Source organism: Carex rostrata, chromosome 13, assembly GCF_964058835.1.
Source record: "Carex rostrata chromosome 13, lpCarRost1.2, whole genome shotgun sequence".
In the NCBI taxonomy this organism is placed as follows: domain Eukaryota; kingdom Viridiplantae; phylum Streptophyta; class Magnoliopsida; order Poales; family Cyperaceae; genus Carex; species Carex rostrata.
The window spans coordinates 10,278,315-10,294,998 of record NC_135930.1 but is presented as its reverse complement, the minus strand read 5'-3'; the positions used below and the strand labels follow the sequence as shown (position 1 = coordinate 10,294,998).

Below are 16,684 nucleotides of genomic sequence, written 5' to 3'. Positions count from 1 at the left end.
TCAAGTCGGATTTTTTGCAGCTGTAAGAAAAATTAATATATTTATTTGTGTTATTGGAAAAAAAATGCTTTGAATTTGAGTTATTGATCGCGGTTTAAAAGTTACTTCCAGGTAATACATAAAATACTGTGATTACATTTAATTTCTAAAAAGTTGTATCTATTTTGAAAATTCTTTTTGAATAACAATCATTAAATAATTTAAAAATTTTATTTTTTTCAAAAATAGATACAACTTTTTAGAAATTAAATGTACTAGAAGGATCACAATATTTTCTGTATTTACTAGGAGTGACTTTTGAATCGGAATCAATAACTCATAATCTAAGTATTTTTTATTTTTTTCCAATAACACATAAAAAAATATATTAATTTTTCTTATAGCCGCAAAAAATCCAACCCGAAAAATATTGATCCGGATTATTTGTCACAGTCTTTTTAATAAATCAAATTATATTATATTCCATCTATTTTCAAAGAAATATATTCAACATTTCAAAGATTTCAATACAAAAATCTTGTACTTACCGCGCTATAACAAAATAATGCCAACCCAATCCCATCTTGAGATAAGATAAAGAAATAAAAGAAAAGAAACTCTTTTATTTATTTATTTTTTTTTAAAAGGCTAGTGCCCATTCCATGTTACTGAAATATTTAAACTTACATCAGCAGTGCTGAGTTCATCATAGAACTGTTCTCTACAGTTCTATCAGCAAATGTCAATGTTGAGAGGTGATCCAGGTAGCTCAGTATAGTACAAAGTATCAACAAATTTATTTCCAACCCAGAAGGAAATTTGAAATATGAAGAAATGCGTTCTTACTGCCATAGAGCATCAGTGACAGCAAGGATTTACATTGAAAGCTATCAAATTAAGCATTAGTTATGATAATGCAAAAACAATAGCCAATCCTGAATACTCATTAAATTGGTTTAGTTCAAACTTCAGCAAAAGAAGTGATTGTCGGGAAGCCATGACCTTCTGGCAGAGGTGCATTGCCAGGGCGGAGGGATATCAACACATCAAGACCTAACAATTTAAATAGAATTTACTAAATGCCACAAGCTTATACTACATGAAATAGATGAAATCAACCCTGTCACAGTGGCTTACAGTACTGTATTGCTGTACCCTGCAGGGTGAAGTAGAAATTGTACCTTTTAGAAGGACTAGATTGAATAAATACCTGCAGATTTTGCAGCCACTGCTTCAGGGTAAACATCTGTGATGAACAGAACTTCAGACGGTTTATCCACCCCTACTGATTGTGTTATTTCAAAATAGCTTTTTAATTCTCTTTTGTTTCTGCAGTGCCCAAAAAAGAATGAAATGAAATGAATATAAAAAAAATTGAATTACTGGGGGTCAAGACACCGCTTATTGTCTCCCCCCCGCCCCCCGCCGTAATGCATTGGAGATGTAAATATTACCATTCCTCTAGTTTCCTATTTTATTTAGAAGATGTGAATCAGGGTAGTTTGGTCATATATGGAATAAGGTGAGGGGCCAAATACTAATGTTGCATATTTTAAGAAGTTTCTTTCTTTGATAAAGACTTTTGTTATACTAAGAAGTGCATTATATTTTGAGGCTTCTAATAAACAAACTAGTTTTGGATTTAATTATGATAAATGAACGTAATTAACAATGTAAGACATTAGTAGAGACAAAATAAACCCAATCATCGTGTCAAAAAATCCACACAGATATGGCCTCAAGTCACCATAGGTGGTATTTCCAAATATCAGTCTTTGAGCCTCTCTGCTCCCACTTGAATAGATGTAAACCTGTCACGAAGAAAAAATATTTGTTATAAGATCGTGAATATACAAAGTGGAATGACCCACACAGCACAAACCCAACAAGTGAACCAATTCTCACCCACTACACTTGACTAGTAACTATGCACTGAGAGGTGGCATCAGCAATATATAGCCCAACACGAGGCATTTGTAAATTGAAGTTTTTTTATATTGATTTGAAGCTGCAGATGGGCAGACCAGGTCAGATTTTAGCTCACATCGGTCTTAGGGCCAATTTATTTTTTGGGTCATTTTATTCAGCTCGTTCCAGCATTTCCATCCATTCTGTTCAGATAAGTTTGGATTAGTTGATATCAGGATTTGGTTCATTTTTATCCTTCTGGAAGATTAAGAGAGTTGATACTTTTGACTTTTTACTAAGGTTAAGATCAGGTGGTTTTCGGAGGTCAGGCTGGATTGCTCATGGTCATGGTTCAACGAGGTTTCAGCTTCATACTTCTAAATTTGTCGAGTTTAGGTCAGATCAGGTCGGAGTTGAATAAGAATGCCGGTTAGCTCCAAATAATAAATTTGTCCAGTACAAATCAGCTCCTGGAAGTTGACTTTTCAACATTTGGATTAGGTCAGGTCACAGTTTGCAAGCTCTATTTTAAAATGGTTCAAATTAGAAAACAGACAGCAAACACATAACACACACATACACACAAGCTGGCGCATGCATGCACACAGAGAGAAAGATAGGATAGACCTTTGTGCCACTTGCATGCCATCTCTTAAGAGCCTCAGGTACATCATCAAAAACAACTCCTTGAATCTCTTTACCTTCAAATCCTGTCCTCCATATGTGTCCCTGTATACCAAAATAAAGTATCCAAAATGAATACACACCTTCTATTAAGAGTGAGGCTATGGTACTATGCATATCGCCGATTGGTCCATACTACGGATCAATATCTCAATTTTCAAAGTCGAATTAGCTGATCTGAACCGTTCAACATGATTATCATATTAAAATGTACTTGCAAACTAAATTTTACATTTTTAAATTTTTTTTTACTATTTTTGTAGATAGGTAGAAAATCACTACTTTTTAATTGTCTAGAATTTTTAGATCAAGTAATTTTCTACCTTTCTAAAAAATAGTAAAAAATTCTTAAAAATGTAAAATTTGATCAAAAAGTACATTTTCATATGGAGACCAAGTTGAACAGTTCAGATCAATTGTTTGAACTTTGAAAATTGAAATATTGATATATAGTACGGACCAATATGCGCTATGAATAGTACCGTAGCCTCACGCCTTTTATTAATGTATATATCAAACAAATTCGAAAGTTTTCCAACTTTTATGGGAAGTAATCTCTTTCACAACACCTGAAGTTGCTTGAGGGATGTGATCTTTCTATCAGCTTTGATCATAGCCTCCACATTTGTTACCAGCGCATCTATAACTGAGTCTTTTCCTGCCTCGTCAGGTGGAATTGGTACCGCACCATTGAGTCCTTGTTTCAAGTCATCTTCAACCTTAATTGATGTTCAAGAAACCAACAGACCAATTGAAGAATAACATAGTATATTTGACAAAAATCAGATAAATTTCACACAGCATATTTAGGAACATATATTACATTAATCACACTATGTAATACACAAACTCCAAGCAGATTGGAATATCAAGTATAGATCTCAATAGCACATGCACCAGAACATTAAGAGTCTACCTTGTCAAGATTTTATAGAAGACCATCCTTTTCTAATTTATATCAATATACCAATATTATTACCGCTCTTTAATAAAAAAAAGTCGAAAATTTGCTTATTCTATATAGTGACTCTTCATTCGTTAACATAATTAGCTGTGTTATATATAACAACAAGAAGCTATTTGGTACCTCACTGGAGATGCATTGCTTACCTAACTAACAGTTACCCTTGCCATGTATGGATCTACTGCAAAACCAGTTCTACATTGGTAACAAGGCTGATGGTATCACATCAAAATTAAAGACTGCTCTTACAGAAAAAGAGGAAAAAAAACACTTTCCTACTTCATAACCAGGGTCCTCTTGTCAATTTCTTTTCTGTAAAACTCTATTTTTATTTTTACCTGCACTCTCAATAACTTGATGTCATCTTTCGTTTCATCAGTGTCATATGTAGCAATCAGATGTTTCCTCACATTGTCACGTGCATAAGGGAAAAGCACCTCAAAAACAAATGAAATTGGTGTTGTTGTTCCTTCAATGTCCAGTACGATACATTTCTGCAAAGTATTATATAAAAAACAATAATATCTGTCATAAATATAAACCAACTCCAACTAAAAATGAACTAGCATATAAAACAGACACATAAGCAAAATAATCTGGAAAGGATGGCAGGGAGGGGGGGGGGGGGGGGGGGGGGTGTCTAGATAAAAAGAAAAGAGAGGTAACTGACTCTTGATTTTGCCAGTATGGAAGTCCCATTTTGAACAGCAGATATTTTACTTGGTTTTGTAGCACCAAGTGAAAATTTGGCAAGGGAACTCTGGATTGGTAAAAAATTAAAGGGATTGACATAGAGCATTGAATGGTGTTCATTTTATCATCTCAAAAAGTTGAACCAGTAGAACAGAGCAATAGTGCATGGCCTTACCTGGAAAGAAAAATAGAATCATTAATAATAAATATAATAACTTGAAAAATAAACTGCAAAGCAACTGCAACACATAAAAAGTTTCTTTGACAGATTATTCAATTGAAATTAATTTACAACTACTGGTGCGTACCAGTAACAGAAAATTCACACAATGCCAGGTCCAAAAAGAAGAATACCAACTCTTAAGGAATCTTAAGGTAAATTTTGGGCACAAAATATATGGGATGAGATGAGATCCCTTGACAATTGGAATTATTTGACAATCTAGACAATTTCTTTCAAATAAATAAAAAAATTCTTCGAAATAAAAAAAAAATCATTTCCTGGGTGAACTATTGGAATATAAATAACCTACATATCAAAGTTCTTACTATTTGAGTACCATTTGATAATGTACCAGTATATTCAAACGTTGAAAAGTTCAAACCATTCAATGAATGATAAAACATGCACCAAAACTTATCGTTTGATATCTAAGCACAATGCTCGTATAATGTAGATCCAAACTAAAGTTAAATTTCTTAATTTAATATTTATAGTGGTTAAGTTTATCAGCTTAAAATATTGTCAACCATTCCTAACCTAACATATATTTTGTCACCCATGCATAAGCATATTATCATTTAAACAGAAAACTAGGAAAAAAAATAATCTATAAAATACGGAACAGAACTTCTGCTCCAAAATAACTAAATCTAAATTACCCAAAAAACTTTTAAATAAAATTGGGTGGGGCCATTGAGGGGGATGCAGATGCAACTAACCATGTTCTTGCCAAGGCATTAATCTGGCGTTATAAATTTATAGACTACTCTTTTGCAGCGGTACACAACTGCTGCTGATATTAGTTTTAGAATTAAGACAAACCTAAAGAGGGAAATGCTAAATAAAACTGCAATTTACTCCTGAAACCCGAATTAAGATTTTTTGTTAATATAACCTTTAAGGAGAGTGGGGAACGAATGTTATATGCTGTCATCCTGTGACTTGCATACAATGTAGAGGCAACGCAAGCCTTGGTAAATCCTGAAAGGAGGACACAATGACAGAGACACAGAGTGGTGCACATAACATGTTTGATGAAATGCCCGAATGAAGATAAGCACAGAGAGCGGAGACAAGAAAAGATGACCTGAGGGAGACACGAGGAGAAGGCGTTTCGCCAAGCTCGCACATGGCACCACTACCGCCATCTCTCTCTCTCTCTCCAACTTGAGGTTCAATGGGGAATAGAGGATTCGAGGAAGGTACTGGCACTGGCAGAGTGGAAATTAGCCAGAAAAGGGTACGGTACGGATCGGAAGTTTTATCTCCAAAACTCCAAGCATGTATGGATGTGTAACACGTGTTGTTCCCTTGTTGTAGTCCGGATCCCCTAAAGTAACTCAAATTTTGAGATTGGATTCGGACTGTCTGAGAATTTGAGCCAATCCGGTTCGAAATGCAGGGACGCAGGTGTGTTCAGTTTTCATCTATATTACGGATGCGACGTGTTGGGTAACTAAATGGGAGCTTTATGTTGCATGGATACGGGTACGGGTATCGTGTCGGATACGATACGGGTACAGTGATACGGTAATTCTCAAAAATAGAGGATACGATACGGGTATTATATATTTTAATTATATTATTAATTCATCACTTGTATTATATAAAATAAATATAAAAAGTTATGAATAAGTATTCAATATACGTTATATATATAATAAGCTAATACGTAATAACAATAAAGTTGTTCTATTTCAGTGGTAAAGGTGCACCTTTGGTCCCTTCATAATCTGTGTTCGAATCCCGCTGCAGCCACTGAATTTTGCTGCAGTCGCGCAAAAATTGAAATGGATTCGGTCCACGCGTGGTTCACCGCACAAATCAGATGCTCTTGAGGCGTATCCCCTTCGTATCACAATTTTCAAGCCGTATCGGCAGGGGTCAACCAGGTGTCGGAGACCGTGTCAAGAGGGTAGGGACACGCCAACTGGCGTGTCTGATACGTATCGTACGCGTGTCAAAGGCATGTCGGTGTCGGATACGTGTCGGACACGGATACGATGACTTTCTAGGAGTGTCAAGGTAACATAGGTTATTGAGCATTAGGTGAAAGTATTTACGAAAAGTATTATTTTCCATTTATCCGTTAAACATTAATTTGTTATATATATTCTAGTTTTTTTAAATTAACGAATAACAAATAAATAATAAATGGACAAATTATCAGATTATAAAAAACAGTCTTGTTAGTATTGGAGCTTAAGAACATAGTTTCTTAAACGCTGAAACACAACTTGACGTATCATCTATAGTTGAGACTGTGCACTCTTTTCTTTTTCTATTATTCTTTTTCTGTAATAGAGAAAGTCGACCTCAAATAGTTATTATTGACATTACTAATGACGAAAAAGCATCTACTCAAGCTCTAACAACAATTTTTATTCCGATCCACCAATTATCTAACTTAACACTTTCTCCGACCATTCAACAACTACACTTGACACTTCTTCTAATTCTAACATTGAAAATGAAATCATCATACTCCATCTACGAGTAACATCTTCAACTTTTAGTAATCATGAAAAAAGATTCTCATCATATAACTAAGATGCTTATAGTAATGTCTAAACCAATATTGCATTGCATTACTATTAATTGAAATTTTATTATTAATTCTTAGCTTAAAATAATTGGACCTATTTAGTTTTGATTATTAATTATTGAAATTAACTTGAAATCTGGGTATCGAGGCCATGATAACCTTAGAGAGGTGAATGTTTTTTTTTTGTTATGCGTAATGGTTCATACTTGAATTTTAACCTTTTGTATAGACAATGAATCACGCAAAGCTGTTTATCAAGAGAGCACACAAAAATTGGAGTTCGAAGAATCAAAGATTGGTACAAAATTTTCAAATAGGAATGCAACCTACAAGTTTTATAATGTCTATGCATATCACATTAGTTTTAGTATTCGAAGAAATCTCATTCAAAAGAATACATCAGATGTACTTACCATGTGAACTTTTACTCGAGTTATTATAGAAAAAGATTCAATCAGAAACAAGCGAACAACCAAAGAAAAAACACTTAGATGTCTAAGTCCGTACAGATTGTAATGCACATATTACTAAGGAATTGATTATGTTGTTATACGATTTCTATTTTAAGTGAAGCTTTTGAGCTTTGCTTCTCTTCAAATGCTTCTTAAACTTGTTTTTCCTTTCTTATGAAATCATAATATGAACTGAAATTGATACCTGAATATTACGTATGCTACACATGGTCTCGGTCTCTAGGTAAGAGGTTATGAGTTTGAAATCCGAATGGAGAAAATTATTTATTGTAATAACAAAGGTATTAAATAGTTGAGTGATTTGACCTCCAACATTTACTAAAAGAAATATTCAATATGCTCAAATCGTCGTTTTTATTTAGAGCCAGTGTTCTAAATAGCTAGCTGCTGCTATAGCTACGCTATAGCTTTTTTGGACCATAAACGCTAAGCTATAAGATAAAAGTGCGCTAACTCAGCTACGACCACTATAGCTATAATAGCTTACTGCTATTACCGCTAAGCGGGATACACTATAACTACCGCTATGCTATATGGATTTTTTTTTTTTTGCAATTTATATGGGCTTCTGTACTTCTATTCTTATTTTTAATGCTACATGGTCTTCTAAAATAAATATGCTAAACCAAACTATGTACTTCTATTTTTATTTGTGATTTATTCTCTCATTCTATATCGAGAAATATTCAAATATTAATTCTTCATTTTGATTGCTCTTCGTATAATATTCATTTGTAAAATTATTATCGTTCATTTCAATTGAAAGCTGATTTTGATTATTATTATTATATATAAAGTGTTTAAATATATATAATGACATCATTTACTTATAAAATTTATTGCTCTTTGTTTATTATAATATGTAATACTATGAAATATGAACTATTAAATAATGTAACTTTTTATATATTTTTTTTCTTGTTATTTGCGTAATTGATAAAAAAATATAGACTTAGATTAGTTGTTATTTAGTTGTTACTTCAATTCTCAAATATTGATTATGTTGATAATTAGTATAAATATAAAATATAAAATTTGAAAAGAAAAAATCGCTATGTATGATAGCTTCCGCTATAGCTACGCTATTCGCAATAGCTTTTTTTTTTTGTCTCTCTGCTATGCCGCTATAATCGCTATTTAGAACCTTGTTTAGAGCTATACTGGCAGTTGCTATTGTCTAATAAAATTTGTTGTATTTACCACTATAGCGAACTACAAATTATGACAATCCCTTGTAGCTTTGTAAAGAAAAGACGATATAACTGTTTATTCACACATTTAAGTCGTCTATATAATTGCCTATTAATGGCTTGCCACTACCTTTCTATTTCTAGCCTACACTTCTTTGTTCTCTCTCATTTTCAAACTTGTGATGCTGCAAATAATTCACCTTTAAGCTCCACTTGGTTGACAATAGAATGCGCATCGAACCTGGAAAAAAAAAACTACCATATAAATAAAACAACACTGATTTAAAACGATACAAATTACAATATGATCCAGAAAATGCTTGAACTCAAGAATTCAATGGATCAATTAGTAGTTAAATCACGTCACCTTTTGGAAAGGCTAGACTTCTCTCCTGATACCCCGGCCCAAGAGTGACATATATTCGGGACTCCTTGACCAGTCATCAATTTCACGAGCCCGTAAAACAGGCAAAGGGTGTGACAACTGCCTGTTCTGAGCATTTCTGAAAGAAAAATTGGATGTAAATTATAAGTTTCTTAACAAAACTTACGATTCTTTTTCAAATATTAGAACAAAAGAGATGGTCAATATTTGGTGATTCTACTTCAACAGAACTCTGAAAATAAAGATATTAAAAGGTAAGGTCAGGTCACTGCCACCCACTATGACCCATCAACTAGATAGGTTGGTTTAATGCTTCAATCCAAGCTGCATTGATAAGGCAAACCCTATTTTTTTTTAAGTAAACTACATTGCCCTTTTCATGCATACTAGTTTAATAGAGAGCCGACAATAACAAAACCAAATATAAGTACTTTCATGGTATTTAGAAGCCGGTTTGGGCAAGAGCTTTAGGTAACAGGTGAATGTGACGGTGACGACGATGATGATGGAGGTATAATAAGACAGACCTTATATACCAACCGATCGGGTTAGAAGATGCCTTGTCATAGGATCGTGCTTGCTCCAAGAAGGCATCGACATTGAGCTGATCAGCAAGAGAAGGGGCGCCTCCTGCCAGCTTCATCAGAACAGAGATGACCACCTCTTGAACGGATCAACAAAAATAAACATTAGACCATTTTCCCAAGCTGCTCTCACTAAAAATAAATTTCAGATAGTTTCACCAACTCAAATCAAATTTAAGCAAGTGAGAATAAGGGCACACGTGTCAAATCTAAGCAAATTGGGTTGTACAATATAATACATATATAGAGGTTGGTTAATATCAAATCGATTGTTCCTGAGATCAACTTGCTTTGCAAATTAAAATTGATATAAAAACAGTGATTTTCAAAAATTCTAAAAAAATAGTAAAAAATTTCCAAAAAATATAAAATTTGGTCTCCAAGCACAATTTAATATGGATATCAACTTGAATGGTTTTGATTGACGTTTTGAACTTTAAAACTAGAGATATGAGAGCAAATTAAAACACTCACTTTAATTTGCAAAGCATGGTAGCCTTACTCTATATATATATATATATATTTTTTTTTTTTGAAAATCTGGTAGAGACTACCAAGATTGAATTATATAGAGTTGTTTACAATATCAAATCCTATGAAGTACTATATAATAGTTAATATATAATAATTCTGTGAATGATTTATAGCTGAAAATTTCGCCTGTAAATAAACGTCATATATTTTTCATTAGTTAGGAATATAACGACCATTCCAAAACTCGGATACGATGAAAACAAGAATTCAGATATCATATCTGAACTGTCTGATGCAATATCTTGAACACCCAAGTAAGACATAACTGGTGTGCTCTATTTATATTCTATAATGGACTTAAAAGTCAACTGTTGGTGACTTTTGAAATACATTTATTCAAAGGTTTGTTAGTAGAAAAGGAAGGTACCTTGGGATCTTGCACTACAAGAAGAGCAGCCCGATCACAAGTGAGCTCCGCTGCACGCAGCCATCTATACATCTGTTCTTCTAAGAAACCAGCAATAAACCCAAACCCTAGAAAAAAGAAATAACTTTATTTAAGTGGCAGTTTTTTTTATTAAAGTGTATCAGTAAACTTTTTACTCAAATGGAAAACATTCATTGGCAGCCTCAAGTCTTAAAAAATGATCATCGGCAGTCTTCGAAGTTCCATGTTTATTTTATAACTAGATTAGATCTAGAACAACTGAACCATACTGTACCGCATAAATGTATCTATTATTTTTCCACACAGAATATTTTCCATAGAATTACCGGGTAAGCTTGATGCTCCCATTGCTAAAATATTGGCAAATGTGAGCCATACGCCATGATCACATTTTAGGTGGCCCAATTCATGTGCCAAAACAGCCTGACAGAATAACAAAATTACATCAGATGAGCAAAATTAGAAAACAAAAGGAAGTTGTTAGTCTAATAATAAAGGAATATATATTTTTTTTGAAAGCCTGATAGTAGCAATAATAAAGGAATATAACAAGTTAATATACCTACAGGTTAGTTCAGGTAATGGTCTATCAAGTGTCAGAACATATGCTGATCTCTTACATTTCTCTCATTTTTTTGTTTCCGACTAGTAAATTAATCCAACAAGGATTTACCTTTGGACATACATTCTAATGGTATATGATAAAAGCAATAATTCTTCATCTCAATTCTAAATGAACTCAACTGGGTGTTTCTGACCAGTATTGGTTTGATAGAATTCTAGCTGAGCTTGCAAGAAAGGTAAAAGATACGAATCGTACCTGCAGTTCTTTTCTTGAGAGAAGCTCGACAAGACTGGTATGAACTACTATAAATGGTTTTTTGCCGCTGATTGCAAGCGTGTATGCATTAGGTATGGGATTCTGACGCACATACAGATCTGGTGCATCTGTGTTCAATATCTTTGCGGCCTCTTGCAATAATTGATGAAGATCTGCCAGCTGTTGAAAAAGGAAGGGAGAAGCAGATAATTATAAATTGTGTGTTTTCAAGGAAAAAAAACATTTAACCAGGGAACAGATGCAATTGTACGGCTTACAAATTCGTGACACCCCCTTCACACATTAAGAAAATAAATAAACCAATCTACCTCTTACACTTTTTAAAAAATGTAACTTATCACAGAATCTTACTAAACCCCCAAGTCTCCATTTCCCAAATTAGGTAAGGTTTGTTTAACCAGAAAGGAAACTGTGAAGAAGTTTCATATGCATATCTGAAAAGAACCTGATTTTCAGAGACTTGTACAGATGTTCCTATGTTTTGGAGAAGCATAATCTGCTCGGAAACCGGTCCTATGTAAGACGAAATAAATATTGAGTTAAGTTAAGACACTATTTTCTATTCACTGCCAATTACAACCATGAATTATCTAGTATGAAGGAACCTGAATATAAATCATGTATAAATAAAAGTATGAACCCCTCCAAACCAAGAAATTAGCAGCATGGTATCAAGGTATATCCAATTTCATATTTCAATCCAAAATATATGTGTTCATAAAACAAAGTTGAAAGAACAAAATAGAAGAAACCATTACTGCACATCCTGTCGTGTACTGGTAACAGTACAGTACTTGCTTACTAAGCTGTATGACACCAGACCAATACCATTGGATTCAAGGTTGAATCATGTTCTGCCAAAGTAAAAGTTTAAAAATACAAAACAGGTTGAAATTATGCGAGTCTCATCTGTAACATACATGTACTGATACAACACAGTAAGCTCATGTTAACAACAGAGAGTGAATAAGTAAATTAAAGACACTCGTACCAATCAAGGCCTTCCCAAATTCATCTAGCCCGGGTATAGCTCTAAAAAGTAATGTGTTCTGCACAATTACCAGAAAGGAAAATTGATCAGATTTTCTTCTTGGAATACAGCTTTAAACAAGAACATTTTCTGCACTTAGAAATTGTACTTTCTGATGAAAGTAGCACTCTAATAATTCAAAATTTACAATTTTCTAGCCAATCGATGTAAACACAAGAAATAAGTGCAATAACACAGTATTCATACTTGCTTATCAAGAGGGTGTCTGAAGTCATCTGCCTCGAGATTACTAAAAACCACTGGCAAAGATGCTCCAACAGCTTGGATTTTGAACCCTCTGTGTTTTATTGAATTTTTAATCTTGCTACTTGGTAGAGATCCTGTAAACTTCTTTGAAGTTTTAAGGGAAAGAGAGATAGAACGGATTGGAACCACATGCGAAACGGGTCGGGTAGGGAGGAGGGAAGAAGCCATGGTAGAAGAGCGCGAGAGGGAGAGAAAAATATCGAACGGATTTGCTTGAATAATTGTATACTGATTGTTCAATTTTTACTGTACTGTACGAGAGTATTTGACTTCTTTTTATTTTTTGTGAATCAGAAGAGTGTTTGGTATTTTGACTGGTATCCAAGTAACTTATTACAAAGGTCTAATATTGCTAACTATCCTCAAAAGTGTCCCAAATATTTAAGCGAACATCTAATGATTATAATGATTATGAACAGATCTTATTATTAATTAAATTTTAAACAAATACAAGTAATATCAGTTGCAGTTTTTTCTTGTATAGAGGTACACAAAAAAATTATAAACACAAAAAGTTGAAAGAATATATTACTTTTTATAGAAATTAATTGACTTATTTAATACAACTCTTATATTTACTAGATTTTAATTGTATATGACATACTTCATAATAGTTAGTACTTTGCCATATCTAACAACAAGTCTTTACCATAATATGTAAGATGTAAAAGTTTGCTTTGTTTAAGTAAATAAAAAGCTAAAAGGAAAATATGAGATTTTTAGATCACTGTATATGATTATTGAAGTACATATACACATTTTTAATCAATTTTGTTCCCTAATGTATAAACAAACATTTTTTTTGTTGGAATTGTATATCTGAAAACTTGAGTTCCCTAATGTATAATCAAGAGTTTTGTCCCCTAATGTATAATTGTAAACTTGAGTTCCCTAATGTATAATCAAGAACAACATTTTTTTAATCAATTTTGTTCCGTAATGTATAATCAAGAGTTTTAAATTTTAATTCTCTCTTATATAAGCTGTGACACTTCACATTGGTGACTAGTCTGTTGGCTATGAGATATGGTGTACATAATTGGGTACATAAAGCATAGCTTTCACTTATAGGTGAACTTGGACTACTCTAAGCCACAGAAGAATTTATGGCGGAGGCTGGAGGCCACGCTTGAAACTTTCAACTAAAAAATAAATTAAACGGGTATTAAAAAAAAATAAAAAAAATTAATTAATTAAACGAAGCATAAATAATGGAATCTGAGGTTTCACACGGTTTTACTTGTTCCTCGAGTTCAAACCAGAACACTTTATAAAAGTAAGGGGCATAAGATACAGAATCAAAATATTTAAGTAGAATGAATGCAATTTAGGATTATTTATAATATTAAATAAATTTATAATTTTTTTAAAGAAAAACATAAAAATAGATACATATTTTGGAGCAAAATTTTAGGATTAGGCTTAATTTTATAATAATTTTTTGAATCTTAAATATATTCATATAAATAAAAATATATTTAGAAAAATATATTTAGAAAAAAAATTAAGTGGAAGGCCTATGCTTCTCTCTGACTATATATGACTCCTCCAGTTAAAAACATATAAAATTAAGGCAAAGTAACACCACTTAAGAAGTTTGCAATTAGGGACGGATCTATACACACTATGTCAAGAGGATGCTAAGGCATCCTCACAATTAAAACTTTTTAATTACTATGTTGAAATTTAATTAATTTTTTTTTATTTTTTGAAGTATTTATATAGTCCAGCCCCCTTATAATATGTTAGATATGTACTTGTAGTTTAGTGATTAAGATTTTATATTGTACTCAGAAGATCTTGAGTTCAAAGAACACTAACCACATATTAATAAGAGAAATTTAGATATATACCCATCAAAACTTCATCAATTAGATATTTCCCCATCAAAACTTTAAAATTAGTTATTTCCCCATATAAATATAACTATATTATAAATATACCCATTACTCAATTAAATCAATTAAAAACACTGGTTAATAATAATAAAAAAATAAAAAGACAATTATACCCTTACATTTGAAAACAAAGAATGGTGAAGATTAAGCCTCTGCCCTTTTAAACGGTATTTGTGAAGTTCTAGATAAATCATGAAAAAATCAAAACTACCACATAAAACACATGAAAAATAAAAACAAATCTCCCATCAACCTCAGGCTGGCAAATCGTAACTTCTTTGCCCTCTTCGCATTGTATCAGGGACAACCCATATATCATATCAGAACTGAAATTGTTCAAGGTTGAGACTTGAGACTTGAGACAAATGTCAAAAAAGTACCAAATTGAACAAAAATTACATTAAGATCGCTAGAAACTTTGACTTGAACAAAGTATCTATGTTATTATTCTGGTAAGTGGTACTATGTATCCTTCAAAAGTCATCTGTGTAGTTCTTGAGCTTTATTACATATTCTAGCATACTGCTTTGACTGACACATACAGCCCTTAAACCCTGATATGAAGCTTTCTTTTCAACTTTCAACTGGTTTGGGTTTTTAATAGTGTCATCCTTATATTAAGCTTTTTTTTCAAATGAATTTGGGTTCTATGACTCTATCATTATGCCAAATATCTTTTACTATAATCAGGTTTCGAAAAAGAAAATATGACAGGGTAGTGGTCTGACATTGTACATTCTGTTTATGGTGATCTATTCGGGCACTCTTTTAATGTATTTAGTTGTTACTACCGTTTGTACCAAATTGGTCGTTCAAATGGTCTCGTATGAGTGTCACAATTCTCCCTGTATAAGTGATTTAAACTATTATGTTCTCAATTGCTCAGTTTGACCAAGTTAACCCGAGAAGCCCGAGAACTAAGCACTATGGTGTTCTCTTTATTCCTGCAACCGTAGGACAAATTGGTAGCCATAACAGTACCAGAATGCTCTCCTCATCCTCCTCATTCAATAATTGCAAGGAATCAATCAAAGGAGCCCAATTTCCCTGTTTCCATTTTCTCTGCTGTTATCCTTTCATTCTTATTTGCAAATCTCCATTTTTTTTCCCTTTAGCGACTAAGGAGGAAGGAGACTCTTTATTCAGGAGTCTGGTGTTCCATGAGCCAGCAAGCAAATTCAAGAGGGTGCATTAACTCCGAGTTCAGGAAGAGCCATAACAATGATTTAATTGAGACATACAAAAAGGGTCCCACCTGTCATATTTGATGAGAGACATAGCAGTGATTTAATTAAAAGGGGTATAATTGTCTTTTTATTTTATTATTATTATTAACCAGTGTTTTTAATTGATTTAATTGAGTAATGGGTATATTTATAATATAGTTATGTTTATATGGGGAAATAACTAATTTTAAAGTTTTGATGGGGAAATATCTAATTGAAGAAGTTTTGATGGGTATATATCTAAATTTCTCTATTAATAATTATATATTTTAAGTTTCAGCTCTCTTGATTAAATTTTCTAGTTCCGCACAGGTTTGCAATGCCATAAAAAATTTACAAGGAAAAAAGTCATATGATGGGAATTCATATCCTATGAGGTAACATAATATTTCTGTTTGAATCACCTGATTGGAATCCGAACTATTAAGATCCGAGATGGTATGCACGGAGCCACTTTAGTATCGTGCAGATTCTAATTGGACAGTCCAGATCTAAACAAAAAATATTATATACACACGATGGTAAACTAAAAAGTAAAAGGTATACCAATAAAAAAAAAAAGTAATCTTATTTCTCTTTATAACGGTGGGAAAGTGCTATGAGAAAGTAAAATATTAAAAATATATCAAATAGCTCAGTTTAAAAAAATATTTCAAATGCCTAGTGTTTCTTTGAACGAAGAAATCTACAAGATCTTACGACAAAAACACGCTGCAGTTAATAATGGTTTTTTTTTTTTTTTTTCTGAGACAATAGTAGGGCACTCAATGTAACTTAAAACTCAATTCTAGTAATAGAATGGGCATCTTCCTTTTTATCAATATATATATATAGAGAGATAGGCTAATGTGCTTTCAGTAGCATATGGACCG

At 32.7% G+C, this 16,684-nt stretch overlaps 1 protein-coding gene and 1 long non-coding RNA gene across 2 annotated transcripts; one reads left to right on the top strand and one right to left on the bottom strand.

The window, feature by feature from the left end:
- Window positions 1-861: 861 nt before the first annotated feature.
- On the bottom strand, window positions 862-12,978 carry LOC144563952 (Peptidase family M48 family protein). The gene is given in 15 exon segments (XM_078313408.1): window positions 862-1,032; window positions 1,190-1,308; window positions 1,681-1,790; window positions 2,515-2,616; window positions 3,141-3,290; window positions 3,874-4,029; window positions 6,792-6,811; window positions 9,059-9,162; window positions 9,572-9,740; window positions 10,490-10,636; window positions 10,877-10,973; window positions 11,371-11,550; window positions 11,837-11,904; window positions 12,383-12,440; window positions 12,629-12,978. Coding segments are annotated over 15 exon segments (1,800 nt in total). The 5' UTR covers window positions 12,857-12,978; the 3' UTR covers window positions 862-940.
- LOC144563953 (uncharacterized) lies at window positions 7,752-8,783 on the top strand. Its single transcript, XR_013514506.1, has 2 exons — window positions 7,752-7,819; window positions 8,611-8,783. It is a non-coding gene; the product is annotated as an uncharacterized LOC144563953 (long non-coding RNA).
- Window positions 12,979-16,684: the final 3,706 nt, after the last annotated feature.